Raw genomic sequence first — 19,844 nt, forward strand, 5'->3', positions numbered from 1 at the left:
CTGCGGACGTGCAGAGTCTAGTAGCCTGGTTCCGGCGGGTGAAGCCTTGCTTGGCGCTGATGCTGCTTCTACCCACAAATGATCCCTCGGAGGTCCAGATGTTCCTTTCCCACCCTCTTCTGTGGAAGGGACTTTCCTGCTGAATCACTGATCTGCAGCGGGTGGGAGGTTAACCCCTTCCCTGCTGTTCAGCTCTCTCCTCCCATCATCAATTTTATTTAACCCTTTATTTAAATCTTTGGTAAAAAAGATGTCATTCCCCCCCCTTATGTTCCTAAAGGTGAAGGGCCACCCTGGGACAGGCGCTGATCATTGCCCCGATTGTTTGTGATACTAAAAAAAGCGGATTCTTATTTTTGCTTTGTCCCCGCAGAGGATGCGCGTCCTCTTCCCTGGTGAACGTCATGACCTCCTTGCATCAGCGCTCACATTCCGCTCTCCAGGTCCCCGCTCTCCTTCCTCCTCCCATATACTGAGGGGCTTTCCAAAGTTTTTTTGGCCTGTTGAAACCTGACATGGAGCCTCCTGTGCAGGGATCCGGATGTGGTGACGGATGATTCCGCGGAGGGCTCAGTTATAGAGTTCATGATGAGATGTGTTTTCACTTCCGCTCTTATTGGGAAAATGTGGATATTACTTGAGACTGTGTGCGGTGATATGGGGTCACTGCTCCCCCCCCCCTTACAATTCTGCCTGATATTCCGCGGTTGTTACAATGTATCTCTCGTATCCAGACCTTCCCACGGCTTGTGCTTCCTTAATTACCAGTCTCCAGGATTATTGGGGACAATGGATGTATAAAAAGTGCGGACATCTTGTCCCTATGGTTTCTAGGGCAGTGCGGAGGGTGAAGCTGCAGCCATGGCGGAGGGTGTAGGCTGAGTGCACTGGATTCCAGGTGAATTTCCCAGGTCACCTCCATCTCCATCCTGTAATGGGCGTGTCCTATTGGCGGGGGGGGGGACGCATTCCATCTGTTTCACAGGGGTCTCCTGTAGGGTCCTCCCCACTCCATCCGTGTCTGGGGCATCTCCACCCCTCCATCCATGTCATGGGACTCTCCCTTCTCATCTGTGGTGTCATGGGCGTCTCTTGTAGGGGTCTTGGGGACCCCCCCCCCCAATCCGTGTCATGGGCATCTTCTGTAGGGTCTCCCCATCTCTTACCTCTGTACATCTGATCTCTGCACAGTCTCTGGACCCCGGCCAGGCCCAGCCTCTGCGGCAGCTGCAGGATATCAGGCGGGTAAGTATGGCCATTGGTGGTCTTCCTGTCTGTGGACCCTCCTTGTGGCCAGGTGACTGCCGTTCCCCAGATCTGTGGTGGTGTCTTTGGTGCCTGCACATCTTTCGGGTCCGGTGACCGCTGCTTCTTCCATCAGGGTGAAGCTCTCCGGGTGATTCTGGTGAATCGTTACTACGGGAATATCCGACATGGTGGAAGACGGGAGAGTCTCACCGGATACGGGAGCACCCCAGGAGGTGGAGGCAAGTCTGGAGGTGGAGGTAGGTGGTCATTAGGGAGGCGGTGAGGCTTTTTGCAGTGTCTTTGCCTGGGTCTTCTCATGTCCGGTCCCCCGGTAGCCTCTGCAGGTTCGGTGAGTCTTAGCCGCGGAGAGATGAGCCTGTCCGATGTTCAGTGTCACCTGGATAAAGAAGGGGCGTCCGATTTGGTGATTGACCTCATCATGAATGCAACCAGTGACCGCGTCTTCCATGAGAGCATCCTCCTCGCCATCGCACTGCTCGAGGGAGGCAACACCACCATCCAGGTGAGACAAGATCCCCAGCCTGTTGTGCTCCAATCACCTCCAAAGCTACATATCCCTAATGCTCCCCTTCTGTGGGTGCAGTGTTTATATCTGATGAATTCTAGGGTCAGACTGAGAATGCAGCTCTGGATGTGAATGGAGTAAGATGTGTATATCATCAGATTGAGGTTGCATGGATGAAAAACGTGTTGTAAACAGGACACACAATGGGGCACATTTACTAAGGGTCCGAATCGCGTTTTTCCGCTGTGTTTTACGAATTTTACCATTTTTGCACCGAATTGCCCCGGGTTTTTGGCGCATGCAATCGTACTGGCGCCAGGTTTCACGCAACGAAAACTGGGGGGCGTGGCCGTTGGAAAATCGTGCTATTTTTTTTTTTTTTTTTTTTTTTTTAAAGTGTCGATTGACACACACTTACATGCAACAGGAATAGGATGGTAAACTCCAGCGGACCTCGGCGCAGCAGCGACACCTAGTGGACATCGGGCGCTCGACCTTAGTGAATCGCCGGAAGACCCGAATCCTCGTCGGAGAACGCGCCGCTGGATCGCAACAGGACTGGGTAAGTAAATCTGCCCCAATGTGTAGTGTGGGTGCATTTATCTTCTGCTTTAGGGGTTGTTAAAGAAATGCATGGCTCTTGTTTTTGGGCCTGCGCCGCTCTACAGGCTGTGTGGGGTATTGCCACTTGTGCTCTGCAGTACCAGGTGTAACCTGTGACGAGCTGGGGCACTGTGCTCCTGGCAGCTGAGGGGGCCTGTGAGGGGCTGTGGGGTGGTCCGGGGAGGTGTGTGCACGCTGGGCCGGCAGCAGCAGGTTACATAAGGTCTATTTATATCGCTGGCTGTAATGAGCTGCTGCCCTGATTCCCCCCGGTGTCAGGCTGTGCGGCGTGCGTCACTGCGCTGCACTCGGGAACACAGGCAGTTGCCATGGCTACAGTTATCCCCCCCCGGAGATCCTGGCAGCTTTGGATTTTCGGCTCCTGTTATAGAGGTGTCTGGTATATTCCCTTCACCCTCACTTCACTATTTTTGTCTTCTTTCCCACCCCGGCCCCCTCTCCGCACGCCCCTCAGTCATGTGTGAAGGGGGTTTCACTGTTGTATAACACAAAGTTCTGCAACTTCCCGAAAGAGTTTGGATGCAAACATGAAGGTTTCTATTCACTGCTTTTCAGTTTCTCTGCATCTGACAGATTCTGCTTGCTGTCAGAGTCTTGGGGGCTGACACTGTGCTGATGGCTTGTTACAATGTATCAGTGTAGGTTGAATTGACCTCAGGAGTTACCCGGGGTGATGATACAATCTATCATGCCCAAATCTTGAGTACATTGTAACAAGCCATCAGTAGGACACACATTGTATCCAGTGCAGACTGTCCCGGTGGCTTCATACAGTGGATCGATGTAACAACCCACAGTCTGTTCTCTATTCTGGATACAGCGCTGGCCAGACGGCTTGTTACACTTCATCTGCACTGATACATTGTAACAAGCGATCAAGTATTGTAGTCCAGACTATCCTGAGGGTTTGTTACAATGGGGCTCATTTACTTGCCCGATCCATTGATTGATTCAGGTTCTGCCGGGATTCACTATGGTCGTGTGCCCGATGTCCACTAGGTGTTGCTGCTGCGCCGAAGTCCGTCGGAGTTCACCTTCTTCACCCCGGTGTATGTGAGTGCTATTCTTGCAACACAAATTTTTTTTTTTTTTTTTTAAATTCCGTGGTTTTTCAGAATCCGTGGGGTATCTTGACGGCCGCGCCACAATCCGATCGCGTGCGCCAAAATCCCAGGGCAATTCGGCGCAAATTGGAAATATTTGGGAAACGTGAGGAAAATGCGCGATTCGGACCCTTCGTAAATGAGCCCCAATGTAACAGTAGGAGTGATAACATTTTTGTATCATTGCCTTGCGAAAATGGAATCTTAATTATATATAACCTGGACTGATACATTGTAACAGACACACGGACCGTCATGGAGGAAAGTTGCAGAATTTTGTAACCTACCAATCGATGTTCCTGGAGTGTAGAGTAGATGGACTAGTAGTGACTTCAGCCCCGAGGGATTGTATAGGTGTCATTCAATTGCAGCAAACCCTCAGCTATGAAAAACATTGGGTCCGTTTATATACAAACTGCTTTCTGTCAGTGAATGGAGATATTGCACAGAGATGACAAAATTTCAAATATAACACAATATCCAGCATCTTTATAATGTATCATTGTTAGGATAATGCAGGTGCATTCCAGAGGTTAAGGAGACCCCCACCAGCGCCCCCTTCCTGCTATGTGACATGGGAGGTGCTGGTGGAGGTCCCTCTAGGTCTGGACCCTGCATCTGTAGAGGTCCGGAGGAGACTCTGTGCTGCCATCACTGCATTCTTGTGGTGGTCCCAGCACTTTCCCCCCTGGTGGGTCATAACGGCGCTGAAAGTTGTATCTGATCAAAGTGACTTTAATAGTCAGATAAACCGGTATAGCGAGGAGTCGTGACTCCATGGAAAGGCGTGAGCGCAGCATTCCACGGCAGAAAAAAAATCCCATAACACATAACAGAAACATTGTGTAATGAATGACTAGTAATCTAGGTCAGTGCGGGGAAACCCGGAGAACTAGAAATCCCAGCATTCCTTTACAAGGCAATGGAGTAACTTTCTAACGGCGATGTAGTAGTTGGTTACTTTTTGTGTGACTTTAGATTGTAAGCTCTTGGGGTCATCCCCTGCAGAGACCCCTCGTGTGTAGTTCTGTGGCCTCCCTCCCGTGACTGCAGAAGGTGGCAGTAACTTTTGTCCCTTTCGCTTCCATTGGTCTTGGTTTCCCTGGAGTTAACCCTTTTCATTTCTCCTCCGCAGCATTCATTCTTCTGCCGTCTGACCGAGGACAAGAAATCGGAGAAATTCTTTAAAGTTTTCTTTGACCGGATGAAAGTCGCTCAACAAGAGATTAAAGCCACAGTCACTGTAAATACCAGCGACCTGGGGAGCAAGAAGAGGGATGAGGAGCAGTCGGAGAGGGAGACCCCGCACCGCAAGTCAGGTGGGAGATGTGGGGGCTCTAGACTTGCCGGTCTTCAGTCAGGAGAAAGTTACTTATTTTTACCAGTTCTTTTATTCCCTAGTTCGAGAGGCCAGTGCGCAGATCACGGAGGAGGCCAAGGAGCAGCTTCTAGAGGCTTCTGTGGCCACCAAGAAGGCTTTTGGCACTTTCCGGAGGGAGGCCGACCCTGACGATCACTTCACTTCTGGTGATGGAGGACTGGGGTCATCAGAGAAGGGGAAGGATGACCTGGAGATGAGTGCGGTGATCACCATCATGCAGCCGATCCTGCGCTTCCTGCAGCTGCTCTGCGAGAACCACAACCGGGACCTGCAGGTGAGAGGCTGAGATCTTTCGGGGCTTAAATTTTAGGGACGAATTACAAGCAACCATGAGCCTCTTCTGGAGCCCAGGATGTCTAGTAGAGGTCTTCTCCAGCCATGCAGATGCTGTGTGCACTGGATCGTGGATGTGAGGGTCTTGGTATATGAGAGGTGGGAGATGTCTCTTGTGCTAATTTTTGAAGCAACCACAAATTGCGTAAGGTTAAAAATTGTGTTAATTTGGTAAAGTTTGGCCCCATGGAAATGTTGTATTTTGTTTTTATTTTGTGACAATTTGTAACTTTACTTGCAGAATTTCCTGCGCTGCCAAAACAATAAAACCAACTACAATCTGGTCTGCGAGACCCTCCAGTTCCTTGACTGCATCTGTGGGAGCACAACGGGCGGCCTGGGCCTCCTGGGTCTGTACATCAATGAGAAGAACGTGGCCCTCATTAACCAGACGCTGGAGAGCCTGACGGAGTACTGCCAGGGGCCGTGCCATGAGAACCAGGTGATGGCACGTTGTGTCACCTCTAAATGTGCCAGTGACTCCGGGAGGTGATTGGCTCTGAGCGTGGCACCAATCCGGTTTGGGCTATTGCATAATTAGGTCGAGACTGGGACATGATGCACGTGCGTTTCCTGGAACTCTGTGTACCATAGCGATTATATAACGTGTTACTCAGGGTGGCGGGACACGCCTCGGGCTGCCAGCCTGCACTGTGTGTGCTCCGAAACAACATGGATCGCTGGCACTGCACCCCTACTGTATAATAGATGTGGTGCAGGACATTCCCAGTATGGACTGGTCTAGTGATACTGGTCTGTAACCCTATGTAACGACCCCTCACCTCTTCCCCTGCAGAACTGCATAGCGACCCACGAGTCTAATGGCATCGATATCATCACCGCGCTCATCCTGAACGACATCAACCCCCTGGGGAGGAAGAGGATGGACCTGGTGTTGGAGCTCAAGGTGGGGATCGGAATCAAACCAATAAAATATAATGGAGACCCCTCCCTCCAATAATGCAGGATGGGAATAAAGATGGAGCAGAGACATGGGCCCTTATAAAGCGTTTGGCATGAGACCCCCCCCCCCCTCCCCCCAAATTCTGTGTGGGGATCCTGTAGTAGGATGATTGTTACAGGGGGCATCTTTTAGGTCAAGTCTCTGTAAATCTCCTTTCATACTATAAGGAGCAGAAGTTTCTTACAAGGTTGTTAGTAGACACCACTTTTAGATTTGGAATATTCTGAATATTTGATAATTTGCTGCCCCATAAACACAGGAATGAGATGGCGGTGACTTTGCCTCCAGGGCGGTAACGTGCGGCTCCTGGTACATTGAGGAGTATCCGCGGGAATACACTGTACAATTAGCCGCTGCCAAGGATTTGTTACTAAACAGGAACTGGGACGGAGCGTTTACACAGCCGGAGCTTGGCACAACGTGGCCATTATGTAACAATGTAATGTTACCTGACGGCCGCCCTTAAAGGGACAATCCTTCTCTGCCCAACCCCCTCCTCCCTAGTCATTTGCATACGTTGTATTCATGTGAATATGCGTTTCCTCATTTTAATGGAAATCACCTAAATTTAGCTGCAAGAAACCTAAGATCACGCGTTAGATATTTCGATAGTAATATTTCAAGGTGGCAGCCCCCGCCCTGCGCCCTGGGGGGGACCTGTAGGTTACAGAACAGGGGAGTGTAATGTCCTCATTCATAGAATTTACCCCTCATAAATTCCTCCATACATTGTAATCCCTTTACTACACAGATATAACAAAGCACCAAACTCCAATGGATCTGTAGCCGTAAGTCCTAGATGGAAGGAGCGGCCATATTGGGGGTCCCAGGCGTGGAGATGGCTCTGGGTGGTCCCCTGTAGTGTATGGGGGGGCCGTGGGAGCCATTGTGTATATATATCATAAAGGAGGTGGCCCTGACCTTTGTATGAAATGGTCGTATTGTATTCCAGAACAACGCCTCGAAGCTGCTGCTCGCCATCATGGAGAGCCGCCACGACAGCGAGAACGCCGAGCGCATCTTGTATAACATGAGGCCGAAGGAGCTGGTGAGTCCTCCCACCCGAACAAGATGGATACAATGTCCCCAACGCTAAAAATGTCATCTAAAAGTATCCAAACTGTGCACACACAATAAGCAGGTGGTAATGACCGGCAGGGGGCGCCGCTGGCTCTGGTGCGCACCTTCTGATCTGTGATTGGATAAGCACACTGCAATAGATGGGGTAGTAGTATCCAAATGTATCGCACCTGCTGTATCTAATCTCATCATGCGATACAGTATTGGCTGTTGTAGCTACATCCTTACCTTGTGATACTGTCTGGTCGGTTGCTGTATCCACTGCTCTCCTCTTGTAGTTGTCAATTGTATCTAACCCGATCAGTGCCGCGTGATACGGTCTTCTATGCTGTGTATCTAACCCCATCATGACTGAACTGATGTATCTAATCCTACCCATTGTGATACTGTCTGTGTTGGTTTTGGATATAGCAATCTTGATGACAGTTTACTCGGATGTGTACCTAATCCTATCCCCTGCGATACAGACGGCTGAGCTTCTGTATCTAATCCTGTATCCCATTATAATTTTTGCTCAATCTAGGCCTCTCCTCACTAGACCTAGGCCTGATGTTGCTGTATCTAATCCCCTCCCTTGTGATACAGTCTGCAGAGTTGCTGTATCTCATCCCATTTTGCATGTTACTTTTTGCTCCCCCTGCTGTATCTAGACCTGTACAGTTTGATGCTGCTGTATCTAAGCCTGTGTTACAGTCTGCTGATGTTTTGTGCGCAGGTGGAGGTGATAAAGAAGGCTTATCTGCAGGGGGAGGTGGAGTACGAGGATGGCGAGGGCTCGGAGGATCACGCAGCTTCTCCCCGCAATGTGGGCCACAACATTTACATCCTGGCACATCAGGTGAGCACCTTACATAAGAGCACGAGGTGTCGCCTCTTGTGTCTCCATGGACACGGTGTCCTAGTATCGTCAGGCTGAGGGTGCGCCCTGCACATGGAGTCTGCACCGCTCCACAAATGCTGTGCCCGGGATTAAGAGGAATCGCCACCCCCCGACCTTCCGGGTTGTGGTCTCTGCGGTGACTGCACAAACTCATAGATCCAGGCAATCTGCTTATCCATGGCCTCCTTCCTTCTGAAATTAACTTTTAGAATCATGCTAATGAACCTGAAGGGCTATGGGGGTGTTACCAGAGCCCCTCTGTGATGTAGCGTTACAGGCTGTTACACAGTGCAGGAACATTTCCTCCCTCGCACTGTGTTGATTACATCAGGCAGAGGGGGTGGGGTGACAGTGTAACAGCCTGTGAAGCTGCAGCTGAGCCTTCTGGCTCACTGGCATAATTTTAAAAGTAGATTTTGGAAGGTGGGAAGCCATGGGTAACAAATATAGATCCAGGCACCAGGACTGTTATCTCTTCTCATGAGTAATGCCCCTGGTTTATCAGGATGGGTTTTCATGGTAGATTTCCTTTAAGTCCTGGTGCAATGTGTGACTGTGATCCTGTGTCACTTGTAGGTGGAGGAGAGGGGTGGTCCGCCTGTGACGCCCTCCCCCGCACCACCTTACTATAATGAGCTGGTGCCACATGGTGCGGTTTGGGAGCCGCTTCTGCTTCTCTCTTCAGTTTTTTTCTATCTTAAAATAGCGGAGGAAAGGAGAAGCGGCGCCAAGTTAGGGCCTCTTATCTTCTTCTGGTAAATGGAGACAAACTGAGCTGCTTCTCCTACAGAAGCCTTTCCCTGCCCGAGACAGATGGGGGACGCCTTCCATCAGCCTCAAAGAATTTGTCTGAAGCCCCAAAAAACCTAAAATGTTTTATTTTGTGGGGTCATATGAAGGTCCCCCCTGGAGATCTATAGCTTTACTATAAAGACGGACACGTGAGCAGAGAAGCCGTGTAAGGCCTCGCGCACAACGTGTTGGTTCACACATGTCTCATCCGTGTTTACAGCAGCCTCACATTTCAATGTTGGGCCCCATTCACACAACAATATGAGGGCCGTGAGCTGCAGAGTAGGCGGCCCAGTCACTGCCCCCATAGCACTCAGCGTCTCAAACAAGTTTTGTAGGACTTTTGGGATACAATGATGGTCCTCTTGTTTTTCGTGGATATAGCTTGCCCGGCACAATAAAGAGCTACAGCACATGCTGAAACCGGGAGTCCAAACCGGGGACGGAGACGAAGCGCTGGAATTCTACGCCAAACATACGGCACAGATAGAGGTGAGGCCGCAGATGTGCAGGGCCTGGGGGGCTCTCGTATAGCGTTCAAGGACCCCTGTGACCTTGTTGTCTCCCCAGATTGTACGGCTTGACCGCACTATGGAGCAGATCGTCTTCCCGGTGCCGAGCATATGCGAGTTTCTCACCAAGGAGTCTAAGCTGCGAGTCTATTACACAACGGAGAGGGACGAGCAAGGAAGCAAAATCCATGACTTCTTCCAGCGATCAGAGGATCTGTTCAATGAAATGAATTGGCAGAAGAAGCTGAGAGGTGAGGGGTCGATGGAGGTTCTTCTCTTGGTAACTCTTAAGGAGTCCTAAAATCAGGATTAGGGGTTGGTCTGTAGACTTGTCCAAGGTTCATTCATGGGAATCGAGTGGGTGTTGCCTTTGCGCCCAGTAGAGGTCCCTTGGGTGAGAAGTTGAGATCTAGTAAAAGACCATTGACCGATCTGTCCAGCTTCTAACACTGCACCAAATGACTCTCCATCAATGAACCTTTGAGGCCTATTAGCAGGATGCGTCTTCCTCTGGTTCCTATTCCATGATTTTTCAAGCAATTAGGAGTTGTGGTTCATTAGCGGATGGAAGGAGCCTTGTCTTCCTAAGGACTTCCTACCTAAAGAGTGACCCTATGAGGAACCTAAGACACAATCTACCTTCCTTGGGAAGTCATTAGATGTGGAGCTAAAAGGTTCTGCAAGAACTGGAAGAAGATTGGTGGAATCGGCCAATTGTCTTCTAAAGGTTCATTGATTTCCTCATAACTCTGCACCAAATGACTTGATGTCTTAAGGTCCTTGTATAGTAACACAAGGACGTCTTAAAATCCTGCTGAACATTGAGTATCTATGGGAAGAGATGGGTCATGAGATCCACTAGAAAGTGAAAGTGTGGGTCTGACTTGCGGTTTCCATAGATGGATCCAAGTCAACTGACTTCTTCCTTTTGGACGGAAGGTTCCATCTATGGCAAATCCTCGGGTATAGGGTCATGAGATGCAGCAGGAAGTGTAAGAATCGCTCAGTTGTGGAATCAGCTGATACTTTCTTTCACTTTCTGCTGCATCTTAGGACTCCATATTGGAAGAATGAATCTCCAGGTTCTGGTAGAAACTGTAAAATCCTATAAATTTGCCTTGGATGAATCTGACCATAGATGGAGATGTATCTCCTCGTCTGAGTGTAACCTTCACTCCTGTTACCTGTTGTCTTGCAGCGCAGCATGTCCTGTACTGGTGCTCTAGAAACATGACCTTCTGGAGCAGCATCTCCTTCAACCTAGCCGTGCTCATGAATCTTCTTGTAGCGTTTTTCTACCCCTTTGTTGGTGTACGAGGAGGTGCGTGAGACTTCTAATATCCTGGTGCTGTTGCTGATGATGGGTTTAACCCTCCAGTCACTGACGCTTTTTCTATAGGAACCCTGGATTCCCGTCTCTCAGGTCTTCTCTGGACGGCCATGCTTGTTTCTTTAGCCATAGTCATTGTCCTTCCAAAGCCTCATGGAATCCGAGCCTTGATCGCTTCCACCATTCTCCGACTTATCTTCTCTATTGGGCTCCAACCCACATTGTTCCTTCTAGGAGCATTTAATGTAAGTTGTGTTCTCTCAGATTCTTACTAAGAAGCCAAAATCTGAGCTGTAGATGGACTACACAAGTAGGACCTGCCATGTAGACCTTGATGCCACAATGTGGACTTGCTAGGGGTAGTCCTTTTCTCGGCAGGCCCCGCTGGTGGATGCTCCCAGCCTTCAGCAGACACTTTATGCCTCTGTTCTCTTGTATCTTGTAGGTGTGCAATAAAATCATCTTCCTTACGAGCTTTGTGGGAAATCGAGGCACCTTCACCCGAGGTTATGGAGCAATGGTCCTGGACGTGGAGTTCCTTTACCATCTGTTGTATCTTCTCATCTGTGCCATGGGGGTCTTTGTACATGAATTCTTCTACAGTTTGCTGGTGAGTCTTCAATGCCTAATGCTCCGGGAATGAGATGTTCTGATGGTGGTCCTCACATCATTGTCTTCTCAGCTCTTTGATCTAGTCTACCGGGAGGAGACGCTACTCAATGTTATTAAGAGTGTGACTAGGAACGGGCGGTCGATCATCCTGACCGCGGTGCTGGCGCTGATTCTGGTCTATCTGTTTTCCATTGTGGGATACCTTTTCTTCAAAGATGACTTTATACTGGAAGTTGACAGATTGCCGAACGAGACGACCTTCCCAGGTGGGGCTCAGACCTGATACACGGGGCGGGGGGGGAGAAATCTAATGTAGTCGTATCTTGCATACGTTGACCATCTACCGCTCTACTGTTCCAGAGACTGGAAGCTCAATGGCTCAGGAGCTTTTATATCCAGAAGTTTGCCGATTGGAGTCGGGAGGTAACTGCACCCAAGGTAAGGATAGACTTGTTTGTCTAGAAAGACCTGAGAAAACTGTCCCATGTGAGTAAGTGGAGGTCCTTCTACAGAAGAGGTGTCTGAGGATGTGGAAGAGGAGGAGAAGGAGCATACGTGTGAGACCCTGCTGATGTGCATAGTGACCGTCCTAAGTCATGGCCTCAGAAGTGGTGGCGGAGTTGGAGATGTTCTCCGGAAACCTTCCAAAGAGGTATCTGCCCCTTACAATGACTCGTAATCTGCGCTTCACCCATTGAGATGACTTTGTGGTGGACCTCTTCTCTCTTCTCGCCCCAGGAGCCCCTGTTTGCGGCGCGCGTCATTTACGACCTACTGTTCTTCTTCATGGTGATCATCATTGTGTTGAACTTGATTTTCGGAGTCATCATTGACACTTTTGCTGACCTGAGAAGTGAGAAGCAGAAGAAGGAGGAAGTGTTGAAGACGACGTGTTTCATTTGTGGTGGGTCGGATGTCATGGCTTCCACTCCCTGCTGGATAAGTCTGGTTAGGATTCCCGTCCTATATCAGAAGGAAACCCTGCAGGGGCGATTTCCAGAGATTAATGCAGCCCATACAACACTCACACTGCTGTGCTCACGGCTCTGTATACAACAATCCCTACTATTTGCATATGAGTAAGATCTGTAAGAGGTTAGGGCGCCACAGCGGCTCAGTGGTTAGCACTACAGCCTTGCAGCACGGTGGCTTGGTGGTTAGCACTACAGCCTTGCAGCACGGTGGCTTGGTGGTTAGCACTACAGCCTTGCAGCACGGTGGCTTGGTGGTTAGCACTACAGCCTTGCAGCACGGTGGCTTGGTGGTTAGCACTACAGCCTTGCAGCACGGTGGCTTGGTGGTTAGCACTACAGCCTTGCAGCGCTGGGGTCCTGGGTTCATGTCTCGGGGTCAACACCGGCAAAGAGTTTGCATGTTCTCTCCGTGTTTTGCCTGCCTTTCCTTCAGGTCCTCCAGTTTCCTCCCACACTCCAAAGCATACTGGTAGGATGATTAGATTGTGAGCCCCATTGGGGACAGGGACTGATGTGACAAGATCTGTGCAGCGCTGCGTAATCTGTCTGAGTGACTGCGGAAATATTAAACCTCTTATAATTATAATTCCTTTATTTATATAGAGCAGAGGGGACAGGATGTAGTCAGTTCAGAGCACAGGACTAAGAGCACAGCAGTGTGAGGACACGCCCCCTGAGCACCTAATGTACAATCCCATCATATACCTCCATAGCACAGGTTGTATAGGATCACTCATGTATCACCATATCCGTTTTTCTCTCCTTTTCTTCATGGATATTTCCTGCCCTGAGATTCTCTCGTTATTTTCTCTCCTTTTTTTCAGGGTTGGAACGGGACAAATTTGACAATAAAACTGTGACGTTTGAGGAGCACATTAAGGAGGAACATAACATGTGGCATTACTTGTTCTTTATTGTACTGGTGAAAGTGAAAGACTCCACGGAATACACTGGACCGGAAAGTTACGTGGCCGAAATGATAAAGGTGAGAGGGAGGCGACGGGGTCTGGAATATTCCCCAATCACTGGGGGGGGGGGGGGGGGGGGGTGTAAAGTTACTCTGGGCCAGGATCCCTATTGCCTTTCATTCCGGCCTAGGTTCTCCCATGCTTGGGCTGTGTATGAGCCAGGGTGAGGTGTGCAGAGCACAGCAGTGTGAGGACCCACCCCCACTGCACCCAGAGAATCTGCAATTTTTTAATACAAATCCATATATCACAGTTCTGCTGCTACTAACATCATGCACATAGGTCTGATTGTATTATCTACCCATGGACAATGCATAACACTGGCTGCACAGAGCACAGCAGTGTGAGGACATGACAAACTAGTGTTATTACACACCTCATTAGGGACAATACATAACACTGACTGCACCCAGCATGGTCACAACTGCTGACAGGTTCCCTTCCCGGAATCTGTTCTCTTCTCTGTAAGGCCTTTCAGTGTTTCCTACGATGCAGCAGGTACTGCACCTGTAGTGGTCGCTGTGGAGTGAAGGGGTAAGTGGCCACCACTTGCTGCAGCATACTCCTCTCTGTACCTCTGGATCTGGGGTTACCTACAGCAGATTGGGGATGTACAGGGGGCAGCACAGATTTTTCGGGGCAGAACCAAAGCCGCACGACTGCGGAGGAAGGACCCTGTCTGTGACTCGGCTTGTGGTTGAGGTTTACCAAACCTTCTTCTGAAAATTAGCAATCCGGGTCGTGCAAAACGTTCTCTAACCAGCGCACCATCGGCTATAACCTGCAGACCCCGGGCATACCCCCCCATGTGGTGGGATCTGTCGGCATTGACCATCAGGACTATATTCACACCAGGTTTTATCCTCTGTCCGGGGCCTGGGATCCTTTTTACTAGGGACATGCCAGGACGTTCGCTCCCTACTCTCCAGCATGCAGGCAGTTAATGGGGTTGTCCCCCCGCACTTGGGATGGGGGGAGTTGGAATCTTCCGGCGCTGCGGGAGCCAACATCTTCCTTGTTCACAAGAATTTAGTCATCTGGTGGGCGGATCAGCTGACCGGATTAGGTTGTGGATTTCTCATCAGCTCTGGGGTTGTGGAATCCACTTCCTGCAGGGCTGAGATGATGGGGGTGGTGGTGCTGGGGGTCAGCCAGGCCTAAACTTTTTGCCTTCTCATCATGGACTTGTTCCAGCACATTACAAACCCCCAGTAACTGAGTCCCTGCACAATACTGGAGTAACATGGATTAAATGCATGGATATTTATGACCCTCCAGGTAGTGGCTGCAGTCTGTAGTGACCCCTGCGCCCTCCTCCTATATCCGGTGTGATTGGGGGGACCCCGCTGTGGTATTCTCAGCATTGTCTCCCCTTCAGGCGGGGTCATGCACATCACTCCTATCCTGTGACTCTTCCACGGTCATTGCGGTTTGTACAGCGCTCCCCCTCATGTTTCCACCACAGGCCGCCCCCGTGTCTGGGCGTTTAGTTTATGTCCACGGGACTTTTCCAACCCCTTTACTTAGAAGTGAGAGGTTTTGTGGTTGAGACGCATCTGCCGGGAGGAAGTGGTGGGAAGGGGTGCAGCGCCGAGAGCCCAGCAGTGGGGGTGCACCCAGGGGACATGGGGTTCTGTACAATACTGGATCAGTACATTTTATCTTTCTATGAATCTGGTATTAGAATATATTGAAATCTGCAGAAATTGTAGAACAGTTGAGCCTCCAACTTGAGGGTTTAAAGATTGCAGGACTATAACTCCCAGCATGCCCTCTATGTGCATTCATGCAGTCAGTTGTAGTGCTTTACTATCAGGTATTATTAAAGGAAACTGTCAGCAGGTAAAACCATGTTTTCTGCAGCCAGAATTATCCCTGACGAGATGTGTAATTAGACCTTTGTGTATGCTGTTAGTAGCAGCAGGACTGTGAGAAGCTGCAATCCTGGAATATAAATCCATAAATCAAAGTGCACTGAGGAGGTGAAGGCTTGTCCTCACACTGCTGTGCTCTGTGCTCTCTGCAGCCAGTGTCATGTATTGTCCCTGGAGAGATGTGTAATCAGACCTCACACTGCTGTGCTCTGTGCTCTCTGCAGCCAGTGTTATGTATTGTCCCTGGAGAGATGTGTAATCAGACCTCACACTGCTGTGCTCTGTGCTCTCTGCAGCCAGTGTTATCTATTGTCCCTGGAGAGATGTGTAACCAGACCTCACACTGCTGTGCTCTGTGCTCTCTGCAGCCAGTGTTATGTATTGTCCCCGGAGAGATGTGTAATGAGACCTCACACTGCTGTGCTCTGTGCTCTCTGCAGCCAGTGTTATGTATTGTCCCTGGAGAGATGTGTAATCAGACCTCACACTGCTGTGCTCTGTGCTCTCTGCAGCCAGTGTTATGTATTGTCCCTGGAGAGATGTGTAATCAGACCTCACACTGCTGTGCTCTGTGCTCTCTGCAGCCAGTGTTATCTATTGTCCCTGGAGAGATGTGTAACCAGACCTCACACTGCTGTGCTCTGTGCTCTCTGCAGCCAGTGTTATGTATTGTCCCCGGAGAGATGTGTAATCGGACCTCACACTGCTGTGCTCTGTGCTCTCTGCAGCCAGTGTTATGTATTGTCCCCGGAGAGATGTGTAATGAGACCTCACACTGCTGTGCTCTGTGCTCTCTGCAGCCAGTGTCATGTATTGTCCCTGGAGAGATGTGTAATCAGACCTTTGTTTGTTAGTAGCAGCAGGACTGTGAAACATGGAAACACGGTATCACGGCTGGGTGGCGGTATTATTGCTGCGTGGCTGGGGGCGGTATTATGGCTGGGTGGCGGTATTATCGCTGCGTGGCTGGGTGGCGGTATTATCGCTGCGTGGCTGGGTGGCGGTATTATTGCTGCGTGGCTGGGGGCGGTATCATTGCATCATCTTCCCTGTGCAGTCACCATGATGTAGCAGAGCTGTGTGTGTCTCCACGTCCGCTGACTACACGCTTCTATAAATGGTCTCTACCATCGTCGCCTGTTTTGGAGATCCGGAAGCGGCAGTGACTGAGGGTTCACATATTTTTAGGTTCTCTATGGGGAAGGACGTTTTTAGAAAACATTAGAATTTCTTGTTAATCATAATTTCCTTTTTGTGGATCCCTCTAGAGGGTTGTGTGGACGAGGGTCCGAGTGTCCGTCCTACATGGAGACGGTGGAGCATGTCCTGTTATAATCCTTAATCTCTGACATTGGGTACAGGAGGGGGAGGGGGTCCGTGTGGCTCCATGATGGATTGCGTGTTCTGGGGCAGACGCATGTTCTCGGCTCCTGATCTCGGGATGTGGGGGTGTGCAGGTCTCCGCGTGTTCCTGGGATGTGGAGCCGTCACATTGTGTGCAGTGCAGGTCTCTGTAGGGTTGTGCGTTCAGGGACCCCCAGGGTCAGATGACGTTTGGATCTGAAGTTCTTGTTTTCCTCCTTCCATACAGGATCGGAACCTGGACTGGTTCCCACGGATGAGGGCCATGTCCCTCGTCAGCAGCGACTCGGAAGGTGAACAGAACGAATTAAGGAATCTGCAGGAGAAGTTGGAGTCCACCATGCGGCTGGTGACCTACTTGTCCAGCCAGCTGAGTGAGCTGAAGGATCAGGTAGGTGGTGGTCACCCTGGACACTACTCATCCAGTACACAGGGAGAAGAGGTTTGACTTCAAGCGTTGGTCAATTGGTGGTTAATGGACATCTACCACCAGGATGAATGGCTGTATGCAGATGAGCCTGAGGAGGTGTTAATGGAGCGGGAGCCCCTTAGGCTACTTTGCATACAGTCTTTCATCCTGGAGGTATATGTCCTTTAAGCCAAAAGAGCCCCCGTGTCTTTCCCTGGAACCACCTGTTGATCAGGAGGCTACTCAAGAATAACCACGGAGAAGACAATAGCCGGATTTGGCTCCTAAGAGGAACCATACAACTCTTGTCATCTTGATGACCACAAAGGAAGTTTATTTTTGTTCTGGTCAACTGGTGGTCATGGAGGTTCCCTTCATCTCTTGTGAAGAACTTTGTGTCCATTCCTGAACCTTCTCCATGGCCTGCAGTTGGCAGGACCCTGTGTCCATTCCTGAACCTTCTCCATGGCCTGCAGTTGGCAGGACCCTGTGTCCATTCCTGAACCTTCTCCATGGCCTGCAGTTAGCGGCAGGACCCTGTGTCCATTCCTGAACCTTCTCCATGGCCTGCAGTTTGCTAGACCCCCGTGTCCATTCCTAAACCTTCTCCATGGCCTGCAGTTAGCAGCAGGACCCTGTGTCCATTCCTGAACCTTCTCCATGGCCTGCAGTTGGCCAGACCCTGTGTCCATTCCTGAACCTTCTCCATGGCCTGCAGTTGGCCAGTCTAGACTCCATTCTCTGGCCCTCTTGGGGGTTGCAGTTATGCTTGGCCTGATCCATGGTTGGGGACTTCTGGTCCTTGTCCACCTTCTTGGCATTGGTTCGTGTTTGGCCTTTCACTATTTGTTTCCTGTCTTGAACAGATGACGGAGCAACGGAAGCAGAAGCAGAGGATCGGTCTCCTGGGGCAGCCGGCTCATCTAAACCTGAACCCCCAGCAACCAGCGTAGTGGCCTACACCCGGCGTGGCATCTGCTCCTCTACCCCTGGCAGTTTTTGGGTGAAAACTTGTGCCCTCCAATCCATTGTTCCGCTCCTCCCCCTTGTCCACTACCAGAACTGCTGGCACCGCCTCTACAGAAGTGATGGCGTCCAAGTCTTGTGCCAAACGCGCCCGGGAGCCGGGAAAGGACGGACTTTGCACTCGAGTCTAGAAAATAAAGTGACTTTGGAGAGAGAGAAGCTCGTTTTATACTTAAAGGATTCTATTTATGAGAATTTACTTTTCCTTTTTTGTAATTTATGACGTCTGAGTGTCCGGACTATTATTATGCTATAGTACCATGTGTTGTGGGAGTCGCCCTCATCTCAGCCCCACCATTGCCCCATGAAAGGGAGAGACCAAACCTGCATCTTCTCCTCTTAATGCTCTGCCTGGAGCCCCTGAGGCCATGGACTGGTCTGCGGCACCCAGTAGCCATGACACGTTGGGGTGCCCCTCTGGCGTCCCCATACTTTGGGGAGCCCACCTCCCCGAGGTCTCCTGCTGCAGTCCTGACACACAGGGGGCTCCTCCTGGCCGGTCCTGACTCTTTCCCCAGTCGCTCTGTTTTGTACACATTCTTTGTTTCTGACACGCGGGCGGGGGGGGGGGGGGGGGGCGAGCGCTGCTCCTGACTTTGTTAATGTGTATGTTTGAGATTAAAAGAAAATGAAGCAGAGCCGTGTCTGTTCTCTCTACCTACAGGGATGTAGCAAAGCGGAGTTTCAATTCCTGATAAGTGGGTAAAACCTAAATTGAGCACTGCTCATCCTGAGCCTTCTGGTTCATGAATATTTTACTAGAAATCTTGACACAGAAATTTTAGTATTCTGCGCTTTTGTATCATCCTGAGCTCCCTGGTTCATGAAACAAATGGCAGCATTACAGTAAGTGGTGCTGTACTAGCAGTGATCCTCCTGGTTCAAAGACCAAATCTTCTAGAAGGAGAGGCCATCGTATAGTAATTCCTGGAAACCCCCTTTAAGCCCCTAGAGGATGGGACGTGAGGAGCAGGTTGAGCTCTGCTGCATCATCCTGTCCCCTGGTGCAGACCTCCTCCGCTGGGGTCTGACATTTTTTGTTGCTTTTTTTCTTGCATTGGTTGTGGTTGATGTTTCTGTTTTGATGCGACTCTTGGAATTCCCCGTCGTCTTCCTTCCTCCTCCTCGCAGCCGCCCCCGGTCTGGTCTCGCCTCGCGTTCAGTCAGCGCTCAGGCCTCCAGACTTGTGTAGGTGGGAAGGGGCAGCTGTGGCCTCAGATTGGGGTTTTTAAAGAGACCCTGACCCTAAAAAGAGTAAAGAGCAGGAGCCGAGTGGAGAATAATGGAGGTGGCTGATAACTGGGAGCAATGGCTGGATTTACAGGAAATCTCTCATCAGAATCCAACCTGATAATCCAGGGACATTCCTCATAAATCCAGGCACCGGATAAAACTTCAACTTTTATAATTATGCTAATGAGTCTGGCTCCAGAGTCTGCATCTTCACATATTTTTAGTGTAACAGTCTGAAGTTTCAGGCAGAGGGGGAGGCAGTGTAACAGCTTGTGAAGCTACACCCCCCCCCTACCCCAGCATAAAAGTTAATTTTGGAAGGAAGAGTTCATGTATAACAAATAGAAGGTTCCCTGGATCTTTGGGTAATGTCCCTGATTTATCATGATGGATTTTCATGGAAAATCCAGGGATTTTGATTAAAGGGGAGTCCAGAATTGAAGCGACATAGTTGCTTTATTTTTTAGAAATGGCGCCAACCTGTGAATCTGTATTCAAATGAGCCTGTGGGGCTCCAGGCTCTATAAACACATATGGAACCTGGAGCCCCTCAGGCTCATTTACATAGCACTTCATCCTGGTGGTAGATGCCCTCTAATTAGGACTACGATGG

General features: G+C 50.1%; 1 protein-coding gene and 1 long non-coding RNA gene across 8 annotated transcripts in view; one reads left to right on the forward strand and one right to left on the reverse strand.

Moving 5' to 3' along the window:
* Positions 1–18,580, forward strand: part of ITPR1 (inositol 1,4,5-trisphosphate receptor type 1) — a 67,878-nt gene extending 49,298 nt beyond the window's left edge. For 3 of the 7 annotated variants that reach the window (XM_072127898.1, XM_072127902.1, XM_072127903.1), the window contains 21 exons: positions 1,192–1,245; positions 1,382–1,505; positions 1,584–1,771; positions 4,637–4,820; positions 4,903–5,156; positions 5,457–5,657; positions 6,012–6,122; positions 7,132–7,227; positions 7,975–8,097; positions 9,316–9,423; positions 9,502–9,694; positions 10,642–10,764; positions 10,843–11,018; positions 11,219–11,383; positions 11,456–11,651; positions 11,746–11,823; positions 11,898–12,037; positions 12,124–12,289; positions 13,184–13,344; positions 16,793–16,954; positions 17,839–18,580. In XM_072127898.1, the coding sequence (XP_071983999.1) occupies positions 1,192–1,245; positions 1,382–1,505; positions 1,584–1,771; positions 4,637–4,820; positions 4,903–5,156; positions 5,457–5,657; positions 6,012–6,122; positions 7,132–7,227; positions 7,975–8,097; positions 9,316–9,423; positions 9,502–9,694; positions 10,642–10,764; positions 10,843–11,018; positions 11,219–11,383; positions 11,456–11,651; positions 11,746–11,823; positions 11,898–12,037; positions 12,124–12,289; positions 13,184–13,344; positions 16,793–16,954; positions 17,839–17,925 (3,090 nt within the window). In that variant the 3' untranslated portion in view covers positions 17,926–18,580. Of the gene's footprint in view, positions 1–1,191; positions 1,246–1,381; positions 1,506–1,583; positions 1,772–4,636; positions 4,821–4,902; positions 5,157–5,456; positions 5,658–6,011; positions 6,123–7,131; positions 7,228–7,974; positions 8,098–9,315; positions 9,424–9,501; positions 9,695–10,641; positions 10,765–10,842; positions 11,019–11,218; positions 11,384–11,455; positions 11,652–11,745; positions 11,824–11,897; positions 12,038–12,123; positions 12,290–13,183; positions 13,345–16,792; positions 16,955–17,838 lie in introns of those variants that run through there. The other 4 variants (XM_072127899.1, XM_072127900.1, XM_072127901.1 and 1 more) reach the window with 2 other exon arrangements.
* Positions 1–19,844, reverse strand: part of LOC140104377 (uncharacterized) — a 49,825-nt gene that overhangs the window by 5,808 nt on the left and 24,173 nt on the right. The window lies entirely within an intron of this gene.

This window comes from Engystomops pustulosus, chromosome 10 (assembly GCF_040894005.1).
Source record: "Engystomops pustulosus chromosome 10, aEngPut4.maternal, whole genome shotgun sequence".
Taxonomy (NCBI): domain Eukaryota; kingdom Metazoa; phylum Chordata; class Amphibia; order Anura; family Leptodactylidae; genus Engystomops; species Engystomops pustulosus.